We start from the raw sequence: 14,584 nt of genomic DNA on the forward strand, positions 1-14,584 counted from the left end.
GCTCCTTTCACCTTGCTTTCCCTCAGGGCTCAGAATGAAAGCAATCACTGCAACCCAAGCTGCCATCATTAGTTTGGTGTTTGCTATCCTCACGAAGGTCCTAATCACCTTTTCCTCACATATCAAGGCTGTTACCCACTTGAGAACATCTTGGTAAAATGTACCTGGAAGATGTAAAGTGAATTAGATTAATTAGAAGGAATTCTTTGTTATGAAACCCAGTATACATTGACGTTGACCTATTATGAGGAAAGTTTTGCCAGCTTCTAATAGTTTGTTTGGTTCACAGCTAAAACACATATTTCCTGCTTGCCTGGTATCTTAGATACTTTTAGATACATGTCCCACTTCATCAAATAGCTCTCACCTCAGTAGGTCATATTGATGCCTAAACTGTTCATCTGCAAGTGGATAACATGCCACATAGCCCTTCTGACAAAGCTTTGCCAGAACCAGGCTGAACTCTGGATCAATCATATCCAGAAAGGAAGGAAAGATGGGAGGCATTCTTCCTCCCTTCACCCCAAGTAAAAGAAAGTAGAGGGAAGAGAAAATAGGTTTTTATGCACTTGCTTTCTCAACTCAGACACTGTTACTTTTTGCTCTTCCCTTGCCCAATTTGAATGGCCTGAACACCACCCTCCCTACCACACACAAATACTAAAAATACTCTTTTCTTTAAGGACCAGCTAAAATCACTACAGTTTGTGCAATCACTGCATTTAATATTTTTAAATTCTCTATCCTTCTGTCTGTAAAAATCTCATTACCTTTAAAAAAAACCTTTTTTCTTTTCTTGCAAAACTAGTTTCTTTCTCCCTCCCCTCCCCCCATTCAAACTCTCCTCTCTAAGAACAAGAAGTACAACAAACATGGCACAGACGCAAAGGAATACAGGATGTATCCTATCCTCTATTACATTAAAATTCACAATGATTCAAGGCAAAAAGACAGCCCAAATCATGAAGCCGTTAACAGTAGCCCTCTGTCACCATCTGGTGGCTAGAATGTGTCAGGTACAAGGTTTGCCACTTAACAGGAAAGATGAACACAATCTGCTTTTGGAGGTTGTGTGCCAAATACTGTAAAAGGGAAAATTTCAAGGCAAAACCAAGCAACCCTACATTCCAGCATTACATGCATCTAACTCTCCCCCTTCAAGAGTGATGGTTCTTTCTAGAGATGGAGGGGGAATGTTCAAGCAAATGAGCTACCAGGTTGGTAAAATCTTAGCAGCATAGAACTCCCTAGGGATGTTGGTTAGGAGCTGTGGTTGCTAATGCCAAAGAAGTGGTCAAAATGCTAGCCAAAACAGAAGGCTTATCTTTGCATCAGAGCGACTCCTGGTACTGCACAAGTGGAGTGACTCATGCATCTGTGGGCTACTTACCGCAATCCATATCCCTAGCCTCTGATCCCAACAAGAGTCATCATACTGGATGGAGATGGAGAAGATACCACTGATGCAGTCAACTAAACCCTGCTCCATCCAATTGGTTTCACAATCACTTATCTGCCAAGGCTTTGCTTCTCACCTGCCTCCTCAAGGGAATGGCCTTTAAAGTACTTTCAGTGATGTAGTTTTAGAGCATCAGTAGTAACTCAACCAGCTCAACTCAACTATGAGACAGACAGGGACTGCTAATCCCTTTGATGGCCACCATCTTGGAAAGAGGATTAGACAAATCTATGGAGGATAAGGCTATCAGTGGTGACTATCCATGATGACTGTGTTCTCCCTCCACTGTCAGAGGCAGTATGCCTCTGAATGGCAATTGCTGGGAATCACAAGCGGGAGGAGAGCTGCTGTGCTGTGGTCCTGCTTTCACACTTCTCAAAGGCATCAACTGGCCTGATCCAACAGGCTCTTATGTTCTTAATCCCAGTCCAATGGCTGCTGTTCTAGGTAGACTAGAGGAATCAGCATGGTACCACCTCATCAGCCATCACTGCACCAAAATTATGGTGCTGGATGCATCCCGTGTGTTGGCACCATGGCACAAGAGTAGCTGTTATCTGTATTCAGGAAACAGAAGCTTGTGACATGAGTGCCAGGCGGCATCCCACTTTCATACTAAAGCTACTTCACATGTTATCAGAAAGATTAATTCCCATTTCCCATTTGTTTATCAAGTGCCACACTCACTAATCTGTGGAGAAAGTAGACATCTGAAGACACACTTTCAACACAACCCCAGGAACCAATACGGTGTAGAAGTTTGCATGTTGCAGTGGATCTGGGAGACCAGGGTTCAAATTACCACTCAATCATGAAGCTCACCAGGTGAGCTTGGACCAGTCGCTATCTCTCAGTCTAACCTACCTCACAGGTCATTGTGAAGACGAGAGGGAGAACCACATGTGCCATGTTGGGATCACAGACTAGGGATGTGGGATGCAGTAAGTAGTGGGATATAAATGTAATTCTAATAATAATAGCTAAATTCACCCTCTGGGCAAGGGTTTATTCCACTGCCTTCAAACAGGTGTGTCCCCTCATCCCACTGCTTTGAGAGTCATGAAGGAGAAATTAAAAACTGTGTTTAACATATCATGCAAATCTGCCCTCCCACCAGACCATTTCTAGTCTGGGACCTTTTTTTCTGGAACAAATTCCAAAGCTATTGTTGATCCCCACCCTCCTTTCACTACTGACAAGTTGTTTGGGGGGGGGAGCCAACCTGATGCCATTGGAGGTACCATACATGAAATCAGTCAGCTTCTAACAGACAACAGCTTCCAACACCTCCAAGAAAGGTGAATGTCCTACTCTTTTGAAACACAGAGAAACCAAAGTGACAAGAGACTCTAGGGAAGGGGGGGAGGAATCTGCCAAGAACACCTGTTAAAATATTTGAAGAGTTTCCTATTAAAATTCCCTTTTATATTGTCCATTTACTTTTTTCAAATATTAGACAAACTTCAAAACCATACACCACACAAACATACCAAGCAATCTCAAAACATGATTGACTAGTATGCACCCCCACCCAGTATAATAGTTCCTCTCTTGCAGCTTCATAAAATATTTCATTTTTTCTCTCCTTTAAAGTCTTCTCTTTAATACAAGTCTCCCTGCTCCATCTCCCATTATACATCTCTACCCCACAACCCAACCCACCCACCTTTGAAGCTACAGCCATTAAAATAAACTCCCATAAAAAAAACCTCCACACTTCCTTTGAGGCAAAGCAATGATACAGCCTGTCTCACTGAACTCATGAAAAACAACAACAGCTATTTCAAAGCATGCGCCTGTGGAATTACAAGAAGCCTTAGACTTACACATTAGTGGAAGGAGTGTGGAGGAACTTAAGCCTGCACACCATGTAGATTTCACTTGTTTTGAAATGATTTTAAAAGACACAAAAGGTGTTATATGATAGGATAAAGGAAAACCAACATTTTGAATATGTCTTAGGTACTGACTACACTCAAACTGTCACAGACAATCACACTGTTTAACATTATATAATTTGCTTATGGTAGGCATCTCTATATATAGACACTCATATTTAAGATTATTAATAAGGTATCACCACACACCATCTCTCAATCCTGTACTTGGCAAAGTCCAGGCTTCTTTTTAAACACAGATATAGCCAAGTGGAACTTTGCAAAGTCAATGAGGAAAAGGTGAGACAGCTTAAAAAGGTCTGAAGTCCTTCCTGATGTGAGATACCGATGAGCTAAAATGCCACAATTTTTGCAGCACCAGTCTTTACATGTATTGATAAATAATTAACTCAATGTAAAAGTGAACAAAACAACTAAGCAAGCCCTTGAAAAAAAGAAAGTTCACACAGGGAAGAGAGATGCCATTAAGAATTGAATGCAGTTATTTCGGTGACAGCATAGCATGCAGACAAGCCCTTGAGAAATATTACTACCACACACACACCCCTTCCCCCCAAAAAAACAATGTAACAAAGATTACAAATAGTATGACAGGCAACACTTGCACGCACACATGCCACTGGTAACAAAACAGAGGCACCCAGGAGGGGAAAGAGAAACTTGCAACAGGGCTAGAACGTAAGATGGAAGAAGAAACACAGAGCAGAACTTTGCAGAAATTGTTTTACTTCTGCAGTGAACCTTGGACACAAATATATGAGCTCATGGTTATTAACCCATTATGCGGGATGGTGAGGAGATAGCAAAAGAAGCCACATTTTTACCTCCTTCCAAGACAGGCTGTAAAGGTTTCAGTCAGAATGAATTCATGAAAAGCAGCATGTTGTTGGCAGGTGGATGGGAGGGAGAGGCGAACACACACTGCACATGCACTCCACACACACACACACACACACACACACACACACAAAGATCCAAGAGACACACAGTAAGATTTTACAATAGGTTCTTAGCACCTTTGGTTGGCAACTGTAGAGGCAGTTTGAGATCCTAGGAATTGTAGATGTGAATGTTCTTCCATCTCACTCACCTAGAGAGAGATGCAGATGGGGAAATGTGCAAGAAGCAGGCCCTCCTCCTACCCACCTCACTGGAAGGATGATGGAGTTAAGTTAATAAGAACAGGGCTCACTCTCACTGCACAACTCTTCCATCCCTCCTACATTGGAAGATGGATGTGTGGCTCCTCTCCTTTTCATCGTAGCATGTTTCAGGAAGGGGACACACATGCCTCAGACTTTAAGAAGAGGAAGGAGCAGGGCACAAGACTGACAACTTAAGAAGGCTGGAGAAACTCTAGTTTGGCCCGCCACAAAAAAATGTGCAGGGTGTCTTAGAACCAGGACTGAGAAATGGTTCGAGACAGATGGAAGTGATAGAATGTGCCCAGGCTGACTCCAAGGGCTACCACAATTACCAAGTTAGCACTTTTGGCATATGCAGGGAGGAAGAGTGCCCAGCAGCAGAATGAAAATTTAGGGCACATAGGTTTCCCCAGATGTTCTGTAGCACCCCCACCTAATCATAGTGATCTACTCTCCAACCTCCCTTCCCCTTAAAAAGCTGCTTCTTCCTAGGGTATAGTCAATACAATCTCACCAAAGCTACAGATATAAGAGCAAGGTGACGGGTACAGAGGTGTAGAGAGTTGGAAAACAGGAATGCAGACTCTGCCTGTGTTGACCAAAGGATCTCTGTTTCATTAAAGAGGATGGAAAAGCAAATCCTTCCCCTCTTAAAGATACGAACCCATTCACCCAAGTTCTTATTCACCAGGTCCAAATCAGCACAACATAACCCTTGAAGACAAAAGGGAAACTCATGCCCCACCATAACCCCTAGCAGCTGTGACATTTGGAAACTTCAAACACATCCATTCCCATTCCTCTACTACCGTCTTAATTTCCAAGCAAAGAGAGAAAGAATGGATAAGGAGGAGAGAGAAGAAAACAGGCATTCACACCATGCATGATCTTGCAGTAGAGCCTCCCTGTCCCTTCCCCCTCCCCCCAACTGCGCTGAAGGAAGAAGGCAGCCTCTCATTTGCTGCCTCCACCACCACCTCCAGCTGCTGCCACCTTTTCGAAATCCTCTGCATTGCAGAATTCCTTGATGGTGACCGTCAGAAGGTTGCTAGTGACATCAGTGACCACCACATTAGAGCAGGGAGACATTTCAGGGCGCCAATCCCCAGCCTCCTGCTCTGGGTCAGATGAGGATGGAGATGATGGCATCTGACCCCCTCCTCCAGAAGGAGAACGCTTGCTGGTGGCTGCTGATTCTGGTGGAATTGATAGATCAAGGACTTCCGATTCACGCCAGTCAGGAATGGCTGGGCTTAGTGTCTCAGGAAGCAGCTTTGGTGGGGAATCATCTGGATCCGATGAGGAGTGTGGAGCTGGTGAGGGGCAGTCAGAGGAGCTTGAACTGCGGGCATCATAGGCAGAAGAGCCCATGAGCCCACAAGAGGCACCCTGGGAGCCTCCTGCCTCTGTCTTCCCCTCCAAGGATGGGACTGGAGTGGACGGCTTGTTGTACAGCGGGAAGTTTCCAAACTTCATGTGGCGGATCTGGTTACGAAGCATGCTCTCGCTGAATTTCTTGCTCTTGCCAATGACACGGTTTCGTGAAGGTATCTTGGATCGAGCCAAACTTCCTCCCCTGCTTCCCACTTTCCCATCTTTATCAATCACCTTCAGGTTGAGAATAATGCGACTGCGCTTGGGCTCACGTGGCTTCACCTTGCGGTTGATGATGCGGACGGTTTCTGAAAAGGGAGAGACAGGAGGGCGGATGCCAGTGCCCCCACCAACTCCACTATTCTGGGGGTCTGGGCGGGGCAAAGGGCGCCGAGACATACGGTGACATCGCCGGATGTCCTTCTTCAGTCGGTGCACTGCAGCACTGGAGTGGAGTTTGGGAGAGGATGTGCTAGAACTAGGCTTGACAGAAAAATGTACATCCCCAATGTGTAGGGCCTCCGCCTGGGCCCGAGCCTGCAGTGGAAAAAATGGAGTTAGATGGGAATAAATCACATTCTGCATACTAAACTGCAGGCACCTGACATCTTAAGGATATGAAGCCTAACTGGAGGAAGTGGAGGATGAGCTCTGCACAGGCCTGGATTTCAAACTTAGCATGTTCCCAACCCAAAATGAATCCATCTGACCAAGCATAAATCACCCTAATAGTGGAAACCATGAAATCCATTTCCATACATTTTCACCCTGGGTTTTGAATTACAGTTTGGGATACTGGGATTGTTCAAGACTTAAAGAACATTAGGAGATGCTCTTCAAAGAACATTTGTTAGTTATTACTAAGGCTATTCATTTAGCAGACTGCAGCACAGTACAAGTTAAAATCTACCAAAACTCCACGTGTAACAGGAGAGTTTGCAAAGTAAGCATTTAAAAGAAAGGCATATTTTTTCCCTGTAATATGTACAAACAATGTCTTGAGGTGACTTGCAGCCAGATCATTACATCCACCACTTCTTAGAAGTAAAGCTAACTAGGATAACATCAGGTCTCCCTCGAAAATGAACAATAAATGCAATTAATTCCATTTGGAAAAGGTTTATTCAATCCTGCTTTAGGTCATACAAAAGCTTTCCCACTCTGTGCAACAAAACAGAAATCTATTTGAAAATTATCAGGGTTTGACTAAACCATAAGTAAACGAAGCAAGATTTAAGAAAGGATATTATGCTATTAACATGCAGATTAAACCTTTAAATATACAATATTAGGACATACAGACTATTGGCTGGGAATATAGGACTGCCTTCTTCCATCTTCAGCTGGTATGTTAGGCTACAGCTATTCCTGGACAGGCATAACTTGATTACAGTGATGCAGGCCTTGGTAACCTCTAAACTGGACTACTGCAATGTGCTCTATGAGGATTTTCCCTTGAAGCTGGTTCAGAAATTACAACTAATGCAGCTAAACTGAGTCATGGACCTTATTTGAGGAATTTAAGTGCAGTTTTCCCAAAGTTCCTCTATTAAGATACAACTATAGCTTCCAGCATTAGAGTGAGCTGAGATATTCCTAGTCAAATCTCATCCCATCCATGAAATCAGTACTCTTGGGTTACCTATAAGCCATGACAACGATACTGATCTATGTTCAAAGTCATTATGAGGATTACGAAATTAATATCCCTTCTGCCCTTGTAACAAAGGATAATAATAATAATAATAATAATAATAATAATAATAATAATACCCTGCCCATCTGACTGAGTTTCCCCAGCCACTCTGGGAAGCTTCCAACAAAATATTAAAATACAATAGTGCGTCAAACATTAAAAGCTTCCCTAAACAGAGCTGCCTTCAGATGTCTTCTAAAAGTCTGGTAGTTGTTAATTTCCTTGACATCTGATGGGAGGGCGTTCCACAGGGCAGGTGCCACTACCGAGAAGGCCCTCTGCCTGGTTCCCTGTAACTTGGTTTCTCGCAGCGAGGGAACCACCAGAAGGCCCTCGGCGCTGGACCTCAGCATCTGGGAATAACGATGGGGGGTGGAGATGCTCCTTCAATTTAGTTTTATATTACACTGTTGAATTTGATTTAGTTTACTATAAAAGGTCCCCTCCCTTTTAGAAAACTAACATCCCACTGTGTGATGCTTACAACTAGATATTTATTGTAGACCAGATGATTCAAGTCATTCAATGTGCTAACAAAAATAGCTAACTTCTGTATTCAAATACCATCAGACTAACCAAATGTATCTGTCACCCACCCCCTTAGTTCAATTAGCTTTTCCCACCATCTGGTGCCTGCAACAAGAATTGCAGGTGAATGCTTCTGTTCCTTCCCATTTTCTTCCTACTTACTTTCCACACAGATATATAAGCACCAAAGACTCTGGTTATGCAGCAGCTCCAAAAGTAATAGTAATAAGCTGGGAATAGAAAGGAAGGGGATAATAGAGAGATGCTATCATAGGAGAGACAACTGAATGTAAAAGGAGTAGGAAGCGGGGATGAAAGAAATTGGCAGGGGGTGGGGTGGGCAGAGGTACAAGATAGGTGTGAAAGGAAAATGGGAGAATAAATGACAAGAGATGAGTAAAAAATACTTTGAGTGGCATGAGGGGGAGGTGGAGGGAAGGGGAAAATATACAAGAAGCTTTCTCTACTTAGAGCCTCTGGATCAGCAAATTCTACCTAAAAGGGGAAGGCTGAGTCACAACACCTTCAGAGCCAATGCCTATACTTCACTTGAGACAACATGCAAAAAGTACAGTGTTGCCATTCAGCTAGTTTAAATGCATGCAAAATAAACTGTGTTCCTTCATTGCAATAATTGCTGATAACACAATCACCTTGCCATACATATTGTGCTTTCTTTCCAGTGCTGAGGAGTAACTCTCTAGTCAACCAGCAAGATAAGTTGGCATATAGCAGAGAACATCATCAGAATCTCATAATTATATTAGTTTCCACCTCCCATGCACCTATGGCACTGTACTAATTTTCTAAATAACCTCTCCCTCTTCTAGTGTTTAATATTGCAAATCCCATACTACAGTACTAGCAATGTACTTAATAAATGTCCACACCTTTAAGAGAAGCCCCACAAAATGATAAAGACATTGGAAGTGGAGACACAAGAATTTAAACCAGTTCATCTATATTTCTTTGATCAGGAAATCCAGTTTTGGGAAATGAATGTAATTTTGTAATATTGGGAAGTTAAACAATGCACTAAGAATTAGTCAGACTACAGACGTGTACATTTGTGCTTTTGGCTGCATTTTAAAGGTGTTTTTCCAACCAAGTTCACATATCAGTGCATTCAAATTACTACAATACAAAGTTAACATGTTTCTTTCCAATGATGACTTGTGTGAAGTACTTTGATACACAGAGCATAAACTATGGTTATGATACTACAAGATGCAGCAATGGCTGCCAACTTGGACGGGCTTTAAGAAGTGTTTAGACAAATTCATGGAGGATAAAACTATCAATAGCTACTAGTCATGAAGGCTGTCTACTACCTCCAGCATCAGAGGTGATATGCCTATGAATACCAGTGATTGAGGAACAACAGCAGGAGAGCATGATTATATTCAAGTGCTGTTTGTGGGCTCCCCAAAAGCATTTGGTTAACCACTGCTAAAAGAGGATGCAGCATGGCTCTTATGTTCTAATGTCTGTTTCCATATATTCATGAATTGCTTATACTTCTGGTTTTTTAAAAAATCCCCCTTAAGCAGAAACTGGATTCTTTGTTTATACCTTGCCAGAAGTTCTATTTTAAATATTTGTGTCTTTAGGGGAATACCACTCAGTGCTATACTTAATTTATTCTATTGATTACTCATAGTTCAGCTTCCACTTCTGCAAACCTACATAAACAGAAAATATTGGCACATTAGCTGAACAGGTAGGAATTTTTGTCTTTTGTTAGAAATCATTCAACCCTTCCTTCTCGGACATCCCGTTTTGCAGACCAAACCTTCTGCACACCCTGGAAGTGAAATATTGCTATCAGTTCAGAAAATAAACTCAGAAGCAGTGATGAACATAGGAATCTGCCTTATACTGATCGAATTCAGAATGATTGATACTGACTGGCAGTGGCTGTCTAGAGTTTCAAGGTAGAAGTCTCTCCCAGCCCTATGTGGAGATGCTGGGGGCTGAGCCTAGGACATTTTGCAACCAAAGCATGTGCTCTTAGCACTGGGCAGATGGCAATAGTAGGCAGGATTATATTCTGTCCAGGTTCCATCACTGGAAACAGGAGCATTGCCTCTACCCTCACCTGACTCTAGTGTATGCAAAATTCCACAGCTACCCAAACAGTACTGAATTACAACTTTCAGGATCTTCCCCCGCCCCTATTCCACAAAGCTGTGTCCAGAACTTGAGTTGCTTACTAGAACTCAAAGTTGCTTCCTAGAACTCAAAGACTTACTGCTACAATGTGTATTTTCCATGAATTATAACAAACAAACTCGGATAAAATTAGTCCACAGCCACACAGCCCAATGGCCAACTGAAGGAGACTGTGTTCTACCTGGCCAGCCCAGCGCTTACCCCTTCTCACAGTAGGTTAACCCAATTTTCTAGCAGCTATATACTCACAAAAAGCCAGTAAAATGTACATAACTGCAAGCATTTTCTTGCATGCTTTTAAATCAGTAACTTCTCATGAACATAGTATAAAGCACCTGATGTACTGACCAAAGGTAATATATAAAAGGATGTTTTTATCCATTCTGAGAGTAAAAGAAGTCGTGCAGAGCACTCTACTCATGCGGTTAAAATTCTCCCTTTATGTATTACCTTGAGTCAGTAAATTTCTAAATGATTGTTTATACTGTGTAGCAACTGTGTTCAAGTTGCTAAAATCATCAGTTTCTGCTCTGGGAGTTTCAAACATCTTGTAACTACATGAGCAAAGCTCTCCTCACCTGATTCCCCCTGGCTGAGAATAAAAGAAATGGCACTGAGGGAGATAATGAGGGTTCCAAAATTCTAACGTAAATAAATTATAGAAGATTAAAAGCAAAACTGATTTTTAAGTGAAGAGAGAAAGAACTACTTGTCAAAGAATGCAGCCCCTCCCCCCATTTCTCTGTAGACCACAAGCTACATCCTGCAAACTGTGACTGGGAAATTCCCTAGAGAACTAAGAATCCATTACTTGCTACTGACCGTCTAATTTACTCCTACTAGCTTACATCTACCCACCTTCATGTTTACAATTTATACAATGACCCAGCATCACATTCTTTGCAAGCTAGAGAGTTGGTCAGTACAAAGCAGGTCATACATAAGTTAAAGCATTATAGCATGACAAAGTGGCCCTGTACTTACACAAGGCCAAGCTGATGGGCATACAATATTTTAGTTTCCATTATCCCAGAGCACCTGAATGCTATCTTGAAAAGCATTTGAAGTGGTTGTTGTTGTTACTGGTGTATCACCATCAATTCAAATGCATTCCAAGATAGCGTTCAGGTACTCTAGGAGAATGTAATAGAGCTGGGTCCAAATTTGCCTCAAGTGTTTCTTACTACACAAAGGACGTACATGCTGCAAACCCGGAAATAAGCGTTCCAATTTGCGAACATTTTTTGGAAGCCAAACATCTGTTTCGGCTGTTAGCATTGTTTCCGGGGCCAATGAGAAGCCGCACCTTGGTTTGCAAACGTTTCAGGAATCGAACGGACTTCGCAAACAGATTCTGTTTGACAACCAAGGTACAACTGTACTCTAGTCCCCAGAGTACTGCCATCAGCCTTGCTGCCATTTTGGTCTTTTTGTTTTCCTGGGCATTTGGGTACGACCAATGATCTGACGGATGGTTAAATTTATGTTTAAAATAAGGTTTATGTTTTTTTATAATTGCATTTTTTAGTTTGGTTGTAAATTGCTTCAGGACATTTAGTGGGAAGCAATGTATAAATTTAATAAATTGAAACCACTGTCTGGGAAAATGAGTGGCCCCTCAAATTATTAAATTAGTCATCTTTAGCTTAATATAGCAGTGACGAACCTGCAACCCCTCAGATATTGTTGAATTACAACTGTCATTAATACTGACCATTGGCCATGCTAGTTCTTATGGAGGTCAGGATTTTTTGAATCATTTACATCTGCAAATAAGCTATCCAGTTAGTTTCCAGATCAAATCAATTATCAGACCACCTATGTCATCAGAAGTCAAACACTAGACAAAGTCATCTTTATAAGTCCTGAATGAATATTTAGGAATTTGTTGAGAAGAGTGGTGAAATTTACACAACCAAGGTTTTCTTAGTCCTGACAAAGTGCAAATATCCACTTTGGGTGTTAAAATCTTTATTCTCCATGATGGATCATCCTTTTCCAAACTGGTTTATACTGGTTTAAATGCCAACTCTGCAAACCCTCCTCAGCATTTGAGGTTCAGATTTCTACCCATGCTTCCAAAATTCACATCAGTAAGAGCTTCTACTTTAAATGAGCTGAAAGCAGCATTAGTGAGAACCGAAACCCCAGCCCACTCTGCCTCTCATATAGTAAGCACTGCCTCAGCAAGACTGGGAGGAAGTTTAAACTCTGATATACTGATATACATATACACTTTTCTCACTTTTTACAGACAAGAAACCTCAATGCAGGTTTTAGTGCTGCAATCACAATAGCCTTAAACAAATGATATTTTGGACTGTCTGGTCTAGAAAGTTCCTGGGCACTTTAGCATTTCCAAAGTTTAATTATTTTCTTTCAATAAGATTTTAAAAACTACTGGTTTACATTGCCCCCTCTTCAAAGTTCTGAGAAAACACTAAACAACAAAGCCTTCAGACAAGTCCGTGAAAAAGGGTGGCAAAGCACTGGCCCATTTTTAGACAGCAAGAAGTCACGAGGCCAGAAGGCCAACTTACATACACTTTAAGCAATCACTTGCAGTAAAAATGAAGATAGAAAGAGATCAAGAGCATATTTGTAGCTTTCCAATAATTTATGGCGTCCCTGAACACATACTGCAAAATAACATGTGAAGCTTTAATTTCTAACTACTTCCTTTCCCCCAGCTGACTCTGTTTTTTGTTTTATTTTTGTTAAGAGTTTTTAGTGGGCATTTAACCAGAACCTTGAACTGGTTCAATTAGAGCCAAGTTATTAAAGTGAGAGTTACCTTCAGCAGAAAAGTTTTGGGCTTGGGTCCTCTCTTCTTAGGTCCGTACAGCTCACGCTCACGTTCCCTTTGTGGGGGGAAGAAATTAAACGCTTTTTAAAAAAAGTCAAACCTCTCCATTCTGCAAACAAAACAAGTGATAACTCCTAATTCTCCCTCTGCTGTCCAGAATCAATCTCAAACTCACTTTTGCTCAAAGGCTGCAATTAGACGGGAATCCAAGATGTTCTCTTCAGGTTCCCAAGTGCTGTACCTGCAAAAGTGCAGATGGACACAGTTACAGGCACATGCAAAGGAATGAAGTGGGGGGGGGGGAGAGATATATTAGCACATGCTGAGGAGTTCTTGGTGGGTGGGGAGGCGAAAAGGATAAAGCAACCCTACAGGCACTCTGTGAGTGTGTGTGCACGCGCACGCGCGCGCCTTGTGCGCACCCAGGGAAGGGACACATAATATTAGCCCAGCGAGAGGCCCACAGGAGGCGGGAACGGGGCTTCTTCACGCAGACAAGACACAGAGAGGCGCTAGGGGGGAACTCACTTGATGGCCCAGCCTTTCCATTTCACCAGGTATTCGATGCGTCCCTGCAAAATACGGGGGGGGGGGGGGGTTGGCAGAGGGGATGGGGCAGAGATGAGGGGAGGGGGGTAAAATGGGGGGGGGCGGTGGGGAAGAGGAGAAACGGGAAGCGCAGGTTAAAGAGGTGGCAACGGCAGAAACAACCCCCGCCTCCCAAAAAAAGCCGAGCCCCGGTCTGGGGCCTCGTTGGCCCGCCGCTCACCTTTCGGATCCGTCGCTTGATGATGGATTCCGCCGCGAACACCCGCTCGCCCACTGCAGACAGCTCCATTTTTGTTTATTTCTTATTTATTTCTCTCTCTTTTGCTCAGCCCTCAGCAGCAGCAGCACCCACAGCCCATAATAATCCCGCTCGCTCCTTCGCCTTCCTTCCCTCCCTCCCTCCTTCCTCAGTGTGTGACTGACTGACTGAGGCGGGCGAGCGAGGGAACGGCTCTGAGGGCTGCTGCTCCCGCTACAGCGGCTCGAGGGGCTGGCTCGCGTCGTGAACTCGCACGCACGCACGTACGCGGGCGAGCGAGCGAGCGCGCCCCCTCCCCCGAGCGTGCGCACCGTCTTTGCTCGCGCGCGCCGCCACGGGAAAAGGGCCGGGAGTGAGGGAGGGGGACACGTGATGCGAGTAAAGCCCGCCTTCGGCTTCGCGCGCCCCGTTGCTTAGTTTTCAGGGCTTTGCTTCTTCGTCCCCCGCCTCCCGCCCTCGCCTCCTTCTGAGCGAAGGGAGTAAGGTCTGCAGAGCGCAAGCGCGGACCCTTAAAGGGGCCGTGCGGATAGCTTTTTGAAGAGCGGGAGGGTGGTGGACGTGCGGCAAGCAGAGGCAGGAAAGTACAGCGTGGACTCGCAGGCGGGGCAGCGCCCCCTCCTCGCGCGAATGTTTCCCGCTATTTCCATTTTCTCAGCGCCCCCCCCCCCGCTCATGTTTTGCCTCATTTCTCTGCTCCT

General features: G+C 43.6%; 1 protein-coding gene across 2 annotated transcripts; it reads right to left on the reverse strand.

The window, feature by feature from the left end:
- Window positions 1–521: 521 nt before the first annotated feature.
- CBX6 (chromobox 6) lies at window positions 522–14,131 on the reverse strand. Of its 2 annotated transcripts, none has more exons than XM_081211295.1 (5): window positions 13,848–14,131; window positions 13,607–13,650; window positions 13,254–13,319; window positions 13,067–13,133; window positions 522–6,359 (listed from the first exon to the last, which is right to left on the reverse strand). In XM_081211295.1, exons 1-5 carry the CDS (start codon window positions 13,914–13,916, stop codon window positions 5,457–5,459), a joined length of 1,149 nt encoding a protein of 382 aa, XP_081067421.1. In that variant the 5' UTR covers window positions 13,917–14,131; the 3' UTR covers window positions 522–5,456. The 2 variants fall into 2 exon arrangements, with proteins under 2 accessions (XP_081067421.1, XP_081067420.1); XM_081211294.1 differs by having other exon boundaries at window positions 522–6,413.
- Window positions 14,132–14,584: the final 453 nt, after the last annotated feature.

This window comes from Podarcis bocagei (genome assembly GCF_964188305.1).
Source record: "Podarcis bocagei genome assembly, chromosome: 10".
NCBI classification, from domain to species: Eukaryota; Metazoa; Chordata; class Lepidosauria; order Squamata; family Lacertidae; genus Podarcis; species Podarcis bocagei.

What these genes read in the sequence shown, in the direction of transcription:
- CBX6 (XM_081211294.1), bottom strand. Translation starts at nt 13,916, where the DNA reads ATGGAGCTGTCTGCAGTGGGCGAGCGGGTGTTCGCGGCGGAATCCATC. An exon ending in TCAAGCGACGGATCCGAAAG is followed by an intron (nt 13,651 to 13,847) that starts GTGAGCGGCGGG and finishes CGTATTTTGCAG; the next exon opens with GGACGCATCGAATACCTGGT. An exon ending in ATTGCAGCCTTTGAGCAAAA is followed by an intron (nt 13,134 to 13,253) that starts GTGAGTTTGAGA and finishes CCCCCCACAAAG; the next exon opens with GGAACGTGAGCGTGAGCTGT.